Here is a 17783-nt window from a genome sequence, read left to right as displayed (position 1 = left end):
TTTATTGCTGATAACTAATGAGTTTAAGAGAACCAGTATTGGAATATATAGTTATCTTTTAGTCCTTTTCTGCTTCCTCCGTCTAAATTCAAAGATCCTCCTGGGCAGCATGTTGACCCTGCTCTATGCTTAAGTTTAAAGAGCAGAAACAGGTTCCTGAGAGGGTTCATTCTTTAAGGAAAAAGGTCTTTCTGGGTTGGAGAAGCAGCTCAGTGATTAAGAGCACGTACTGCTCTTGCAGAGGACCAGAGTTCAGTTCCCAGCTCACAACTGCCTGTAACTTCAGTTCCATAGGATCTAACATGCTCTTTTGGTCTCTGTGAGCACCTCCATGCACATGCTCTGCCCATACACATCATTCACATGTAATAATGACACTTTCCCAGATTGCTGTGTTACTGCAGGAAACTTTGTGATCAGTTACAACAAATACATCTTAACCCGAGTAATGAGTTTTGCCCCAACAGAACTTTCTGAGCAAGTAGCCCATGCTAATACATTCTGGGCTGGTCATGTGACTTATAAAGAGATTTATGCCAGATTATGCAAGATTTATGCCAGGAGATAGTAGACCTTACCTTCGTTAGAATTCCATCTTCTCGGTGGTTCTTCTGTAGGACGTGTTGAAGGGCTAGCTGAATTTTCTGTTGCAGTTTTTCTATTTTTACCTTTTCCTGAAGCCATGAGCGATCTAAACATGGGAGAAAGAAACTCAGTGCCATTCCTTCAACCCTGCATCAGACCCTTGTTCCTCCTGACCAAAACACTGGTTCCTGTGCTATGATGTGTTCACAGACCCACGGGCCAGTTTCCCTCTTTGAAACTTTGCTTCTGCAGGCTGCCAAGACCATCTCTGACATCTAGGGCAGGGTATTAACTCTTCCCGCTGCATCTGGTCCTGGGATGGAGGGAGGCTGCGCTTCTTCTAAAGACCAGCTACATTAGGGCCAGACCCCAGTGACTGCACATGAACCCACAGTGCCCCGCCCTCCCCAAGCTTTCGTGATAATTCTTTTACAGGCACTATCCTACCTGTCGCGCTGGCCTTTCTGCAAAGTTAAATTGCTTTTTAATCCAGGGCAACTCAAAATGTCAGTAGAATTTCAAATGACTTAGGGGCTGTTAATTTAGGAACGTCTTTGTGTGAGAATTCTGAGTACAGGATTGTTCCCCAAGAGGCGATCTACTGGGAAAGTAGGTTGGAGGCAGATAGACTTGTGGATACAGATGTGTTTATAGAGGCACACTGTCTTAAGAGACTGGTACCAAGAAGAACAACTCTATTCTATGAACTCCTTTGTCTTGGTATGTGGAGTTAGTACTGGTTAAGATTTACGAAACTATTACTTGTTAGAATTTTTATCTGCATATCATGAGCGCTCTCTCTCTCTCTCTCTCTCTCTCTCTCACACACACACACACACACAGAGAGAGAGAGAGAGAGAGAGAGAGAGAGAGAGAGAGAGAGAGAGAGAGAGAGACAGAGGAATTCATGTGTACACACGTGTTTGTAGAGGCCTGAGGAGGACATTAGGTGTCTTGTTCTACCACTCCCCACTGTATTCCTTTGAGACAGGGTCTCTCTCTCCCTGACTTGGAAGCTAGTCTGGCAGTTAGCAAATGCCTTCAGTCCTCCAGTCACTTTCCTAGTGCTAAGGTTGCTCTTACTTGTGTGTAATTCTTTTTTAATGTGGGTGCCAAGATCTGAACTCAGGTCCTCATGTTTGTGTAGCCAGTACTCTTACCCACTGAGTCATCTCTTTAGTCCCATAAGGTCTTTAGAAAAGAGTCGTGTGTGTTTGCGTAGAGGGAGTATACTTTGAGAAACTTTAAATTGAATAAGGGTGGCAGCTGCTCTCGGAAGCCCCACAAATATTAGATAACGTGTTAAAAGTCCTGTGCTTGTGAAAACATTCTTTACTGAACATGTCAGAAACTGTTGTGTTTTTGTTTGATTTTTCTTACCTGCTGACATCAGTACAAATGCAGAAAATAATGCGATTTCATCTTCAGTCAGGTGCATAGAACACAAACTCTTCCCAAATTCAAACACAAAGCTAATGAAGTCTTCACAACCTATGATTAAAATAAAGGAAGTTTAGGATGTCGGTGGTTACCCTAGGAGAAGAATACAGAACAAGGTGAAGAGAGATGGGAAAGGTGGAGGTGCGATGGGATAGGAAGGGCTTAGCCAACAGCACCATCACTGGTAACATCTCCTGGTACCACCATTATCATTACCATCATCATCACAAAGCATCATCTCCACTATCAGTAGTATCCTAACCACCGCCATTAACTCCACATCAGGACTCCCCCCCCCCCATCATCACCTGCAGTAATGAGAGAGAACATGCCCTGGGTTCCTATGCAGATAACTACTTGAATAACATTCTTAGCACTTCCTTGGATTTTAAAACAGCCCTGTGAGGCGCATGTTATCATTAGATTCCCATTTTAGGGCTGAAGAAACGGAAACTTAATAGAGATAAATAATGTACCCATGGCCACAACCTGACATTCAAAGCCAGGTTGTCTGACTTCAGAACCCTTATTTATAATAAACAGGATTAACGGCTACTGGCTAACTGCAATGCCCTATTGACTAGGATACTCAGGTTCATGCTGGTGGTGTAATTATTTTAACTATTAATCAAATTGAAAATAATGTGGAAGTCTCCTAAAATAATAATTCAACTCACCAAGGATGAATTGAGTTTTGTTTATGTGTTATCAGGTTTGCCAATTGGTTAGTATTTGTGAATGGTGGAGGGCCGTGCTATACTTAGGCAATCCTCTTACCGCTCATGGTTAAAATAAGCCAGTCAACACGTCTTGGGTTCCCCTTGTTGTTCCTTAATGGCAACATTCTGATTTTTTCAACTTTACTGGACTTTTTCGATGTTTATATTTCCTTTATGAGATTTCCTTACCTAAGGATTTGAAGACATCGGGGCCAGCATACTTCCCATCAAAGTACACGGTGTTGTTCTGAGAGTCAAAGGCACGGCACATCCTGATAAACACCACCTCCAGAGAGCCTGTGTGTGGGAAGATTGCTTAGCATCATTCTGATCTCAGTCCCCTGCTGAAACGCTAACACAGAGGCCTTCCTGAGATGGCACAGTGGCTGAGGCAGGGCTTGTCATGTTACCAGTCACACCAGCCCTCTGTCCAAGCGGCAGAGGAAATGAAGACTGACTCACACAGCATTGTAGAGTTTTTAGGTAGCTTGGGGAATATTTTGCATATGTATTTCAACAATCCAGCCTAGCTACAACTCTTTGAGCTCATAAACACCTTCCCAACAGTTCAACGTGAGGGCCCGAAGGGTGATGCTAAGATTTGGGATGCAAATATTTCCCAGAGGAATAGGAAAATGCTTCCTGGGCATCTTTTTAAAAGTGTATATATACACACACCACCTAAACAAATGACTTGATATGTATGAATGTTTTGCCTGCATGTATATGTGTGTACTATGTACATGCCTGGTGCCTGGGGTCAGAAGATATTGGATCCCCTGGAGCTGTAGCTATGGATGGTGGTGAGCCTCCGGGTGGGTGTTGGGTTCTCTGCAAGAGCAGCCAGCGCTCTTAACCACTGGACGACCTGTATCTTTAAAATGCTTTTATAAAAAGGGTTCGGTTTCTGCTAAGCAAACCCTGAGCTCTTATCACTGAGAAAAACGGCTCCGACACCTTCCTTAGCAAGCATTTCTTTAACGAGCAGGCGAAAACAGGCTGGAAGCGACATCAGGATTCACTTGCAGAGCGCGTACCTGCTTTTAGAAGCACAATTTGATCATTTTGACACAGCTCCATAAATCCATCAATGCGTTTGGCAAACTCCACCACATACTGGATAGCTTCTGTAATCTTGATGGCACACAGCTGCCACATCACCTCTCTCTGCTGTGAAGGAGGGAGACACATTAACATAAGACTAGCTGGGAAGCCTAGTGCAACTAGCTAGCTTCCTAGTTTGTAAAAAGAAAGCTCTTTGGAAATGGGTTAAGAAAGATTATAAGATTAAAAAAAATTGTTATTTAGGTTCTAAAAGCCTGCTTCTATATCCTTTCTGCCTCCTGAGATCCCTGGCTTACTGTTGAAGGCAATTGAATGGAGGTGTTGAAGTGGGGGGTAGAAAGTCAGGGGTATTATGAACATGTGGGGCCAACAGCTAAAGACAAGTCAGGAGAGCAATATACATGACTGCTCTAACTTGGGCTCCACAGTAAGTGGAGGATTTTTTTTTTTTTTTTAAAAAAGCAGCTCATTTATTTTAGGGAGTTTACCTATTCTTTACGGGTGTGGAGGGAAATGGGTGTCAAGTCCTTTTTTTTTTTTTTTTTTTGGTCTGTACTTGCTGAGCTAGATGACATCTTTGTTTCACACAGTTATACAAATTGTCGTCTATTCGGAAATGACAAAATGACATCAAAACTCTGGAGGCTTCCCAGCCAGTAGGCAATGTCCTATTTCACAAGGCCCGCTAGCTCTCACTGCATTGCTCGCGCTCCTTTGTGGCTTGGGTGAGGGGGTGACTCTGTCCTCAGAGGCAGACTAAGGGAGCTGCTGCTCTCCCCGCCTTCCCACTCATCACAGCGTCCTGGAGCTTTTGCTTTGCTCATCTGTTCTCCCACTACACCCCACAGCTTAAGGTTACTTCTAACAGTGTGACGGGGAACAATCCTGGAGCAGAGTCGCATGAGGACATGGTCCTGATGCTGTCACTGGGTAGCCACAGCCAAGGTATGATGGGTTTCTCCCCAGTAACAGCGAAGGGGAGGATCTACCTCCATCACCTCCCCAGTAACAGTGAAGGGGAAATATATCTCCATCATCTCCATGGTCCTTAATGGATAATTACCATTCCTTTACCTTCAGCTTACCCTCCTACTTTAGTGGTCCATTGGTTGGTGTTATAGAGATAAAAGCAAGTAGGGTCACCACCTGCCAGGCTCATCTTCAGTCTTAAACAATGATAGCCAGACTCCTTTTTTTTAAATAAGATTTTTAAGTGTGTATGAACACACAAGCGCTCTCTCTCTCTCTCTCTCTCTCTCTCTCTCTCTCTCTCTCTCTCGCTCTCTCTCTCTCTCTCTCTCTCCCCTCCCTGATGTGGGTCCTGAGAATCAAATTCAGATTCTTTGAAAGGGTAGCAAGTGCTCTTAAGCACCGAGCCATCTCTCTGGCATCCCAAGCCTTGTTCTTGTCCACAATCCCAAACCAACCCCTCTTTACTCTAGCAGCATGCAGCATGGGCTGATTGTCTTCAACCATTCTTAGACCTCAAAATCTCTTGTGGCATCAGGACAAGTCCTAGCTCACAGAGACTTTTGGGAGCTGCCCAATCTAGTCTCCCACTGGCACACAGAGGGACTTAGAAAACACAATAAAATCCGTTCCAGCTGAATTTTCACATCCTGGCAACCGAGGAAGACAATAAAGCCCTGAGTCTGTGATCAGCTCTGGAGGTAAGGCCCGTAAGCAGAGATCAGAGAGCTGATGCGGGACAGTCTGCCTCCAGACTGTTTGTACTCTTGTTTGTATCTTTCCTCTCCGCTTCTCAGTGCTGTCTCGATGGAAAGAGCAACCCCTCTGACTCTACCTTGTTCTGATAGTTCTCAACCTCCTCCTGCAGGAAGGTCTGCCATGTGATCTGCTGGAGTTCTTCCCGCAAGTACTGGCAGGTTTCCAGGTGCGATTTGGATATGTTCTGCGCAAGGTGTTCTAGGGAGAAAATGGGAGGTGACAACCATGAGCAGGAACCAGTAACTCTTTTGCCTGTGTCATTTGCCTTAAAAAGGCACTCGCAGAAGGCAGTGTGCTGACAAGTCTTGGCTTCTTTTGTGTAGCTAAGCAAGCAAGCTGGGAGTCTTCTGTATTTGGGCCCAGGAGTGAGGCTCTGCAAAGCCAACACTAGCTGCTGCATGAAGCGTGTTGGATCCAGAGGCCTTGAGGAGCTTGACCTTGTTTTAGGCTTTCTACCAATGTCTGGATGAGCACTGAATGAGCCGTAGGTATGACAATGATTGATACCCCCTTCTTGACTTTTTATGATACTTTTTTTTTTCAAAAGTGGCTTTTGAAAAAAATCAGGAAATTAAGTGTATGTGTGTGTGTGAGTATATATTTAAACTATTTTATTTTTGCATGCGTCCATGTATCGAGTGTCTTCCTTAATTGCTCTCCTCACTCTCTTCCTCCCCAGTGCTGTGCTTACACCATGTCCAGTTTTTTTTTTTTTCCTTTTCTAAAACATGGTTTCTTAGGAATTGAACCCAGGTCTTTAATACTTTATTGATTTATTGATTGAAACATCTCCCTACCCCCGTCATTAATAACAACTCACCATTACCTTTCTTTTTTTTTGGGGGGGGGGGGTTGTTCAAGAAAGGGTTTCTCTATATAATAGCCTTGTCTGTCCTAGAACTCACTCTGTAGACCAGGCTGGCCTCGAACTCACAGAGACCCACCTGCCTTTGCCTCCCAAGGGCTGGGATTAAAGGCATGCACCACCACCACCTACACTGGCTTGGCCATTCATTACCTTTGATTTTTCTAGTAAACATAGGGACAAGCGTTGCTGAGACATGAACAGACTATGTGTTAGTTTGGTGAAGAGAAAGACCCTGGACCTTGCTACTTCTGAGATGTATGGCCTTGGCAAGGTATTTAATCTCCCTGTACTTTGCTTTCCTCCTTGGTAAAATGGGGGGGGGATTGTTCATAAGGCTGCTGTGAGAATGGAATGAATCACAGTTAGAAAGGGAGCATCACATCCTGATGCTGTACAGTTATCCTGATGCTGTGTATGAGGGCTTCAGTGATATTAAATATATAGCGAGGATATCTCTGGTACTGGTCATTGTGGGCATGTGTTGACACACAGGAAGTGTAATTCAGGACCTCAGATGCTAGAGCATGAGGCAAGTCACACCACAAGGTAAAGGCAGTCAATCTCAGGGTAGGGAAAGATCAGGGTTGGTTGAACAGAACTGCAGAATGCTTCTTAAAAAGGAGGGATACTGTGTTGGACCCAAGAGATGGGCAGGGTTGGCAGGAGTGGTCAGTTGTGTTGGGAAGGAGATGAATTCTATATAGAAGGGCCACTGGATGAAGGAACACATAGGACATTTGTAAGGGACAGACAGACTTGATGATGTAACGGGGTTCACCTTCTGAAGAATCTCGGATGTTTAGGATTGAGTTGGGATATGACATAACAATAGGACCAAGCAGAACTCTGCCAGGAAAGCTGAGGTATTAAGATTGCATCTGGGGACAGAGGACAGGCAGTTTTGTACTTGGCATCTTGGGACTTAGAGAGGCTGGACCAGGAGGGCCAGGAATACAGCTGCTAAAATGGAGATAGGAGAGACTGTGTGAAGCGGGATGGTAGTCAGTGTCAGGGAACGAAAGGATGGCTCACATGTTTAAAAAGCTGGACGTGATAGTACATGTCTGTAACTTGAATTCTTGGGGGTAAAGGCAGGCGTATGGCCATGTATTTGAGGATTGCCTGTTCTACATAGAAGGTTCTAGGCTAGCATGTCTACATACCAAGATCCCGCCTAAAAAATGTATTGGAAAGAATTGACAGGAGTTTATGAACATCAAATCATACTGAAAAATAACCACATTTCCAGGATCGTGAGTCCACGGCAGGCAAACAGCGACAGAGCATGCATGCTATAAACATGCCGCGGCTTCCTTCAGACAGGAGGACACATGTCTGTGTGGAAACAGCAAGTTCACCTAAATGTAATCTGAAACCAGAGTCTCCTTGGAGACACAGAAACATAATAAATCCTAACAGCCTTATCTGGCAGCACACAGGTACCACAGCAGCCTGGATAAATAGTGTTTTTTAAAAGACTGAGTGTAAACAAAGGAAGTGTAAAAGCACTTCAAGGAGACAGACCTGAGGAGAAGTGGAGAAGCCAGCTCATTGAGGAAAAAAAAGAATGGGTGTTGGAAAGCAGAAAATTCCGCTCAGATAAAGGGCTCTCACTATGGAGGACAGTGTCTAGACTATAAACCAAGATTAGCATATTTTTTTACAAAGGGAGCTCAGGAGGTTCTACAGGTCTCACACTCCTCTTCCTCATGCCCCCCCCCCCCCACTTATTCCAGTCAACTCCTTGTTTCAGTTGATCTTAACAAACATTACTGGGGGCCAGCTATGGTGGCACATGCCTGTGATCCCAGCACTCGGGAGGCCGAGACGGGAAGACTGCCGTGCTTTCCGGGTCATGAGAGATGCAGTGAGTTTCAGAGGCATGGCAGGAAGCCCGTCTCAAATTTTATCCAGGGCTGAGGACACAGCTCAGAGGCAGAATGCTCAAGATCCTAGGTTTGATCCCCAGCATTTGCAAAATGGTCCATGGATACCTGGACCAGGTGGGACTCTTAAAACAGCCAATAGGAAGAGACAATGGCTAACGCAGTGCACACAGTGGGCCAGCAGGGGGCAGCAGCTACATTTCCAGTTCATAATAGATCTGGCGAGGCAAATGTTTTTAAGACCCTTCACTAGTTCTAAATATCCCTTTCAGCAGAGGAGAGTCTCACCAGATCGCATAGAGTCTTAAGAAGCCAGTGTGGCTCTCAGACCAGGTAGCGACAGTGAGGTGTGTTTAATCTAGGCGTTAGGGGTCAAGCTTTCTGGGCAAAGCTGAGCAGTGTGTTATTTTCCTTGCTTTGTGGCATCAGTGAGTGGGTCTCCCTGCCTGACCCTGACCATTGCAGCACTGTCAGGGTACCCAGGTGTGCTCCCCTCGCTGCCCTTGGACAGCCTGTGGCTATGGATGCAGCCCAATGCAAAGTTGTAAGTTTACTTCAAAGTAGAACAAAATGGCAAGAAAATCTCCATTTTAAATTTGAATTGTGCTGTGCTTGTAACAGCGCTTAAACCCCTCCCATGGGAAGTCCCGGCTTCTAAGATTTTCTCTCAGACTCTCAGGGTGGGGTAGAACTTTAGAAGATACCATCTGGGCTGAGCATACCTCATTTTTATAGATAAAATCAATAATTAAAAATTAAACAGTACTTTCTTTGTGCAGACCCAAAGGTTTTATATCTTTTCTGAAAAAAATATGTATTATATATATATTCTCATATATATATTGAGAAGATGAAGGAAGGTGAAGGTACTGTTCCTATTTCTTTGGCTAGGCACCTGAGCCTAACTTTTCCAAAGTGTTACAGTTCAGGGGCAGAGCTCCGATGCAAATATCCTCTGGCTTCCGAGTTTGTGTTACCCTTTATACCTATGTGAATGCACAAGAGGCATGGTTGCTGCTTGCGGGCAATGTGGCTCAGAGTGGGTTGTGCACCCAACAGCAAAGCTGGGACCACCACCCACATAAGCTGACTTCTCGTCTCCCCGCACCTACTTAGTCAGCCATCTCTTGCAACAAAGCGCTAACAGCTACTGTCACAAACCCAGTTAGCACTCTTTATAAAACAGACCTTGGCTGGTTATCTGGAATGTATGATCCAGGCACACTAACTGAATGCCAAGGGCAAGGCTTCCTAGCCAAGGATGGAGACCTGTTCTGCTCAGAATACTGTGGGTGTAATTCCTGAAAGATGGGATTGAATTTAGGATGTGTTCATGTAGACCTTACTTTCCTATTGTGCAATTCCATTTGCTTAAATTCTGATGGCAAAGTTTAGCCTACAAGGAGGTCTGGAGTTTTTGTTAGAAAGGCCTATAGGACAGAGGCTGTGAAGGCAATCTCACAGAATATGAGGTAGCTTTGAAGAGGGTTCAGCCAGTCTTTGGCACTTTTATGCCATGTTCAGCTCCCTCAAACTACCTTGATCTATGAATGGGACAGACAATCTCCTCTTTCAGAAGAATTCTAACTTGGTTTTGAGTTTGGTTCTATTTGAGTTGATTCATCCTGGAAAATGGTATAGCCCTGACTCCCAGGCCCACTGGGAGGGGACCAATGTAGGTCTGTCCGGAGACGTAAGGGCACCAGCTCAGCCATTTTTAGCCCCATTCAAGTATTTGTGCACATTTAGCCAAAATACCATGTGCACGGATAATGCTTTGACTCAATGCTTTGAATCTGTTTCAGCATTGAATATCTGGCAGGCGAACAGGCAGGTTCACTGTCCCTACGGTGAAGCGGCAGCAGGCCTGGGGCGAGTCGGGTCACTTTGCGTGGGAACTTGTCAGCTTTCAATCAAATCCTTATTCAGTTTGGAAAATTTAATTTTCATTACAGTTTTGCTTCAGCCAACCAAGATTCCATGACCAAGAAAAAAAAAGTTTTTGTTCTAATTTGGGGGGAAAAAAATTTAAAAAAAAAATCAAACCTACCTCTGCTCAGCATGCCTTCTAGTTCAGAGGTTTCTGTGCTAATCAAAAGAGCGGTGGTGCACCGTTAGTGCCGTGCAGTGGTTAAAGAGCAGGCTCAAAAAGGCCCCAGCTCCCGAGGGTTTAAATTTAGATCCATAGAGAGATGCTTGTGTAAAAAACTGGAAAGAACATTCACGTTGTTCTATTTGGAGATTTTTGCCTGGAAATATAAATTTTCACTTAAAAGGGATGTTTTATGGGGTGCAGAGGTGGAGGCAGCAGCTACAGAACACGGCCTTTATGGCTGCGAGCCGAGGGTTTCTGTGCTCAAGTCAGACTGGCGGGCTCTTTACCACCCCAGGTCCTCATCGGAGCTCACTGGTCTCCGCAGCTGCTAATTGAAATACCCCAAAGGATTGTAATAACCCCGTGTGCAGAAGCATGGGGAATGGCAGATCATTCGAAAACTGTAAAGGCTCTTATCAAACTTTTTCTAATAATAGCACTGTATTTTAAAATTTAAAAAAACGATTAAATATAGCAGAGGGTGTTAGTATAACACACAGGAAGGGAAGTCTCCACTGTCTGTGCCACCGGTCTTTCTAAGTCCTTATCTCCCAGGAGGCAAACCATAAGGAGGGGTTTGTTTGTTATTTTGGCGAAGTGAGCCCTTTATGAAACATGATCAGTTTTGTCACCAATGGCCATCTTCAAAACATTTTGACAAGGTCAGAGGTAAGTCACCTCAGGCATTCACAATTCATGCCAGTGCAGCCAAGCTTGGCTACCTGAGGGGCCCACCAGATGGGTCATCACTCAACTGGTACTGGTTGGTTACTGGCATTCACAAATATCTCCATGGTAATTAAAAAAAAAAAAAACAAACTCCAAAAAAGGAGCCGATAAACTGATTTTTATTCTAAATGTTCAAGGTTAGGAGATAGAGATCTGGGATGGAGACTGTCCAACAGGCACACCGGACAGTTAGACTCGCAAGAGGAGTGAACTGGGGTGTGCCGCGCCATAGTAGGGTGGCTCGGATAATGGTGATGTGGACTTCCCTTTGAAAAAGCTGGAATAGGTTCTGAATGCTTGCGTTATGCTGAGTGTCCAGAATGACAGATAGCTGAATTCTCTTAGCTGATTGCTGCACCATGGGTACATGTGTTGCGGTATCACACTGTCCCTCGTGATACACAGTTGTTATATGTCAATTAAAAATGTAAAAATTTTAGCAACCAATTTAAAAACTTTTAAAAAAAATCACAAGAATGTATCTATGGTTCAGGTTTGGTTAGTGGACTTTGTGTATGTGTGTGGCCTTAGGCATAAAGCAATACCTGGAGTCTAAGAGAACAATCAGTCTGGGTGGCCTTCCTCTGTGTTTATGTGGGATACAGGCTGCTTATATACATCTGTCTAGTTCCTGAGCAATGCATGTACTGCAAACACCATAGGAATAGTCCAACAGCAAGGCTGGCATCTGAATGGGCAGCACAGGCGGAGAGGAAATCCCACCCATCAGAGGACAGTCCCTTATACCGCTCTTACTTCACAGGGCATACCCAGAGCAAACCAGCAGCAGCATGCACACCGGCCGTTACCTAGTTCTGCCATGGATACGGTTGGGGAAGTCTCTCCGTTGGTAAAGGAGCAGTAGGGGAAGAAGCCAGATGCTGGTGTGTAGTCACATATGGGTTCTGGTTTGATCCCATTGATGTCCAGTCCCGACTGGTCCGGGGAGGGCTGGATATCCAGGTAGAAGCTGCTGACGGCAGAGTCGGCCTTGCTGCCCTCTGGGGTGTGCCCGTCCATGTAGGTGCTGAGGTCATCGTGCAGTTCCGTCAGCCCATTGGCCGAGATGTTGTAGGTGGGTGTCAGAGGCTCAGCTTCCCCAGGCTGCTGCTGGTGGTCTCGCTGTTGCTGCTGCATTCGGTGCTTTTGCACCTCGGCATATAAGCTGTCTCTCTGCTTCTTGGACATCCGGCCAAACTTGACAGCTGGAAGAGAAAGCAAAGTGCTCCTTGAACCAGTTAGTGTTATCCTTTCCCAAGCTTTTAGCTTTCCAGAAGATCTCAGAGCAGGTTAGCACAAAAGCAGGCCACCCACAAGCAAGAACAAGCTTCTTCATGTGCCCCCAACATACATCCCAGGCAACCTTCCTTTTATTTCCCTGCAATCTTACACCCTTAGACTCACTGAGGATATAATGTTTTGTTTTGTTTCTCCCTCCCTCCCTCTTTTTGGCACAGGGTCTCACTACGTAGCCCAGATTGCCCTTGAACTGCTGGTGATCCCGCCTCAGCCTCCTGCGTGTTGGGATTACAGGCATACAAGCCTGGCTCTGAGGAATAGTAGTTTAATGGCTTTGTTCATTCTCTATCAAATGGCCTGGCTTAGACCCGCCCCTTACTTTGCAGTCTTTGGACAGAGAGGCAGAGATACAAAGACTCATGGGGTATGCTGAGGCAGAAGCCTCATCTTTCACTAAATGTTCTCATCTTTACACAAGAATGAAGTTCGTCCTGGTTGAGCAGCTGGATCTGGGATTTTACAGGGAGGCTGCCTATAGTTTCCAGAATGGTATGTCGGAATCTGCCTGACTTACGAGGCCCCCTGGTAGTTGTGGACTTGTCTTTCTCTTCTATTTGGAGATGGGTCAGTTCACTGTGTCACTCAGGCTGGCCTTGAACTCCCAGGTGCAAGGGGTCATTCTCTCTGCCTCCCAGGTAGCTAAGGCACACACCCCTGGGTCTGAATTGGATCCATCAGTGATACTTTGCTCTGCAATCATTTAGCCTCAGGTAAACAAGAAGGGGGGGGGGATGGCAAGCCTTGTAAGATCCCCTGGGAAGGGGCTGTGTCTGCCGTACTTCTCAGGATGGGTCCTCGCATGGAAAGGTGGCAGGGTTGTGGCAGTCTCCCAGGTCACTGTCTCCCGAAACATTCATCTAGATGGTAGGAAACCGCTTTCCTGGTTGGAATTCTCCCACGGAGGTTCCTTTTATCTCCCTGCGTGGGCACTCTACAGAGGTAGCCCCTGCCGGAGGGACTCCGCTTTCCTAATTGATCATCATTAAACTGATTCCTGACTGGGGGACAAACTCATTTATTCCACCATTGTCAGAGTGACAGGAGAGGCAGAAGGCAGGGGAGATGAGGCTGGGAGCCGAGAGCCCACGCCACTGACCAGCGGAGGACTCTTCTCACCAGGGAGGAGGTCCTATGCTTTATACAGAGGAACAAGCTAGAATAGCAGCCACCTTGGAGCTTCCACAGCCCAACCGGGGCTGGACGCCAAACGGGCATTTCATTTGTGAAGCGCTGAATGTATTTTCTTCCCCACAACAGCCTGTACATACACGTACATACACATGTGAGAAGCCATCCTGAAGGTACTGAATTTGGGGAGGGACAAAGAACATTGTAGAAGACCCCATGGGTGTAATTATGCTTTCGCTTTTGTCTTAATACAATGACAGTCGCATCCAGCTGTGGGGAAGGACCAGCACTCAAAGCAGCGCATTTATAGCTTTTAGTTTTAACTGTAGGCTGATAAGAGCTGTACCTAGCTGTCAGCTTAATGCTGTCGGAAGGCGAACTTGCTGTGGGTTCTGAGATGCCTGTCTGCTAATGGCAAAAGCTGGACCTCTCTAGGAGAGACTTGCAGGGTAGGAAGTGAACTGGGGCCTAGGCGGCTCCATCAGGTCCTAAGAACATCAGATGGAGGCAAGGGCAGGCTGCCTCTCCATCCAAGGAGATCTCTGCAGACAGTCAGCTAGTGTGCTCGGAGACGTCCTTAAAGTGGACCTGCTGCATTCCCGGCCCGGTTCCATGCGAAACTGTCTTGTTATCTCGTGCACTTAAGATCAGTTTTAGGGAGGATCTTGAGATGCTCTGTGATTGGACAGGGGCCCATTTCTAGTCCTTATGCCTTCCTTCTCTTAACAAAGAAGGGCATTTATCGCCAAGCCTTACTTTGTACTATGTTCATGTTTAGAAGGTGTAAACGTTGGACTCTGGTAGGTGATCCAGATGACCCAGTTACCCTGAGGACTATCTCCTGCCAAATGCCAGTAGACTTACCAGCATTACGTCTACTTAATTTGTCCTGGCTTGGGTTTCCTGCAGGAGGCATGTTTACGAAAGCCCTCAGAGAACGCATACCTGCAGTTTCTGAAATGTTGGCAATCTGAGGGTTTTCTGACTATAAGACACTTCTCTGTCTACCCCCACCAGCCAGTCAGCTGACTCCCGGAGATCACGGATAGAGGAAGTGCTGTGGATGGCAGAGAGCTGCCAGGGGGACGTGGGAAGATGGAGAGGGTTTCCCCCGAAGGAGCAGTGCCCGTGTTTCAGGAGTGCTTGCCCAGCCCCATGCATTTGTCCCGCTCCAGTCACGAGAGGCTCACCATCTCGAGACATCCCCACGGCAAGGCATTTCTGCAGTCGACAGTGCTGGCAGCGGTTTCTGCTGGTTCGATCGATCAAACAGTTCTTCTGACGAGGGCAGGAGTAGGTGGCATTGCTCTGCTGACTTCTCCTGAAAAAGCCCTGTGATTCAGTTATAAATACGGAACAGGTTAGTGTCCGTTCCAGCGGTGATACCAAACGCCATGGACTAAGCACTGAGCATCACTAAATTAATATTTAATGGAGGGATAAGCTCGGGGCAGAATCATCCAGGAGACCATTAATGAAATTAAAGTCACTTCTTTTTCCTTGAGTAAAATTAATCCCCAGAGCCTAATCCTCTATCTCTTACACATGCAAAACTTCCTTTAACTTCCGCCCAGTTGACTGTGTAAGACACATGATCCGGCCGATCAAACAAAGCAGTGTTCTTGCTGAAATGACACCAAAGGATTTGTCTTTAACCCGTATCTCTAAAATCCCTTTATTTTGAGCATGTGTGGAGTTGTACACACGTGTGTGCGCATGCACAGGCCAGGGGAGGGCATCGGGTGTTCTGTTCTCACTCTACCTTATTCGTTGAAGCAGGGTCCCACTGTACCCGGAAATAGACTGCCATGTCACAAGCCCCGGAGATCCTCCCTCCTCTGTCCCCACAGTGCTGGAGTGACAGGTGCCCATGGCTGTGCCTGGCTTTTTGTGTGTTAGGATTCAAGCTTAGGCTCTGATGCTTGTGCAGCGCATGCTCTAACCCATGAGGTCATCTATCTTCCCAGCCCCCGAACGCTTTTTGGTAAAATAAACATTTCTCCAGGCCACCCAACGTTAAGGAGACATGGTTGTCCTCGGCTCACTGCAGTCTGGGTGTGCCAGGGTGCACTGTAGTGTTGGTGTTTTCTCTCTGCCACGCCAGTCTCTGGCCATTTAGGCATTTCTCACTCTCTAAGTCCGAGCCTGTTGGCACAAACAGTTCGATGACACTTGGACTGATTAAAAATCAGTCGCACCGGGGATTCTCCACCCTCATGGTTGAGAATCAGCAGTGTTTAGAATCATGGCCTTTAGGGTTTGACGGGTCCGGCAATCATCATTTGTCTTAAGGGCTGTGTTGGAAATGAGAGGGTGCGCAAAGACACGGGGGAGCTACTGACCTCAAGGATGCTGGTTTCGCCTGTGTGTTTATTAACTTTCTGATTTTTCAGTATTGGGATTGAAATGCGCAAGCTTGTTGGTAGTGTCTTTTAGCAGCGACCACAGGCTTACCACAGGCGCAGCATCTCCACTGCCACTTACTTGAAAATGTGTTCTAATCGGCCATAGATTTCTTATGCGACACGGGTGCTACTTAGAAGCATATTTCTTAACTTCCAAATACATGACAGAGGCACTAGGGATGTATGTATATGCACATATATGTATATATAGACACATACGCATATATAGATATACACACATAATACATACACATATATTTTTTTCTTTCAATGGCACTGTAAGCTGGGCCAAAAAAAAAAATAGCCAAGAGAAAAGTAAGGTAAGGAATTGTTTATGTGAAGCAGAGCCACAAAGAGAAAGAATGGCCATCTTCAAAATTTTCCTTAATGATAAAGACAGATGATTCTGGGCTGGAGAGATGGCTCAGAGATAACAGCACTTGTTGCTCTTCCAGAGGACCTGAGTTCAATTCCCAGCAACCACTTGGTGGCTCACAACCTTCTATAATGAGACCTGGCACCTTCTTCAGGCCTGCAGGGATACATGTAGGCAGAATATTGTATACATAATAAATCTTACAAAACAGACTTATGACTCCAACCAAGGGAACACTGGAGGGGCAGACAGCAAAGAAAGAATGGACCAGGTAATGTCAAAATATTGATGATATACTTCAGTCAGCAGATTTTTCCAGGGGCCAATTTGGATACTGTATTAGAATTGTGTAGGACAGAAACAAAATGTGCTTGTCCTGTAAGTTGGGAATCTTTTAAGGGATAAACATTAAAGGAATACTAGAGAAATGGTACAAAGATTCATCCAGAAGGATGCTCTCACAAGCACTAGATGCCCAACATGACTGACGGGTTCTAGTACACACTCACTCAATGTTGGGTGACCACTGAAAAGTTGTGTTTTAGAAAAAGTGTTAATATAAAAAGGAGATAAAACTGGTAAAAAAAAAAAAAACTAAGCCCAGGGCAATAAGAGAGCATCACGTGTTTGACGTAATAGAAATGAAGGGAAATTATGCCCCCAGATGACAACAATTGCTGCTTTTGCCTAGTGGGCCCGTGAGTGACTCTGATTTTCTTTCTTTCTCTTTGCTTTCTGATGACTTCTCTACAAGCAGACAGGGATGCAGGGCTCTCAGTTCTGCCGCCTGGGTGATGACTGGGGTCTAAGTGGACCAACTCGTGTGTCAGATGTGTGTGTGCTCAGCTCTTTCTGTCTACCTTGAGGCAAGGTCAGTGCCTTTTGGAAAGCAGTCCCTTGTCACAATATTTAAATCTCCGTGTATGTGTGTCCTTGGAGTGAGAAAAAGTTCTTAGAATTTCCTGGGAAAGCCAAGAAAATATATTTTAAAACATACCAAGAGGTCATCTGCATGGGTGTTCATTTCAGTCTCTGAGTTGAGAATCAGCCACTGTCCACACCCCCCTTTGTTTCTTTTAAAGGGATTTTTTTTTTTGGTTTTTCGAGACAGGGTTTCTCTGTGGTTTTGGAGCCTGTCCTGGAACTAGCTCTATAGACCAGGCTGGTCTCGAACTCACAGAAATCCACCTGCCTCTGCCTCCCGAGTGCTGGGATTAAAGGCATGCGCCACCACCGCCCGGCTTTTAAAGGGATTTTTAAAGAGATTTCTAGTTTATTTACTTGTGTGAAAAGTAAAGGTACTGACGCCTCTCAGGATGGGGTGACTCACTCAAAATCCCACCTCCAGCATGACAGGAAGTCAGGTCAGGGATTTTCCAGGCTTCTTTTTGGAACACCCTCGTCCCTTTTGTTTTCCTGCTTCCACAATTTACCAACAGACCCTCCTCCCCAATTCTTTT

At 45.7% G+C, this 17783-nt stretch overlaps 2 protein-coding genes across 10 annotated transcripts in view; both read right to left on the bottom strand.

Annotated features, from left to right (window-relative positions):
- Nucleotides 1-17783, bottom strand: part of Rora (RAR related orphan receptor A) — a 736444-nt gene that overhangs the window by 10629 nt on the left and 708032 nt on the right. For 4 of the 7 annotated variants that reach the window (XM_050125293.1, XM_050125251.1, XM_050125260.1 and 1 more), the window contains exons 3-9: nt 14733-14863; nt 11925-12320; nt 5614-5735; nt 3782-3914; nt 2934-3041; nt 1966-2076; nt 579-691 (exon numbers count right to left, since the gene is read on the bottom strand). In XM_050125293.1, the coding sequence (XP_049981250.1) occupies nt 579-691; nt 1966-2076; nt 2934-3041; nt 3782-3914; nt 5614-5735; nt 11925-12320; nt 14733-14863 (1114 nt within the window). Of the gene's footprint in view, nt 1-578; nt 692-1965; nt 2077-2933; nt 3042-3781; nt 3915-5613; nt 5736-11924; nt 12321-14732; nt 14875-17783 lie in introns of all 7 variants that reach the window. The other 3 variants (XM_050125243.1, XM_050125276.1, XM_050125267.1) reach the window with 1 other exon arrangement.
- The window catches only part of Anxa2 (annexin A2), a 248184-nt gene that overhangs the window by 131794 nt on the left and 98607 nt on the right, over nt 1-17783 (bottom strand). The window lies entirely within an intron of this gene.

This window comes from Alexandromys fortis, unplaced genomic scaffold (genome assembly GCF_014885135.2).
Source record: "Alexandromys fortis isolate MF-2015 unplaced genomic scaffold, M_Fortis_MF-2015_v1.1 scaffold_22, whole genome shotgun sequence".
Lineage (NCBI taxonomy): Eukaryota > Metazoa > Chordata > Mammalia > Rodentia > Cricetidae > Alexandromys > Alexandromys fortis.
The sequence above is the reverse complement of the archived record's forward strand: the minus strand, read 5'-3'. Positions and strand labels throughout refer to the sequence as shown.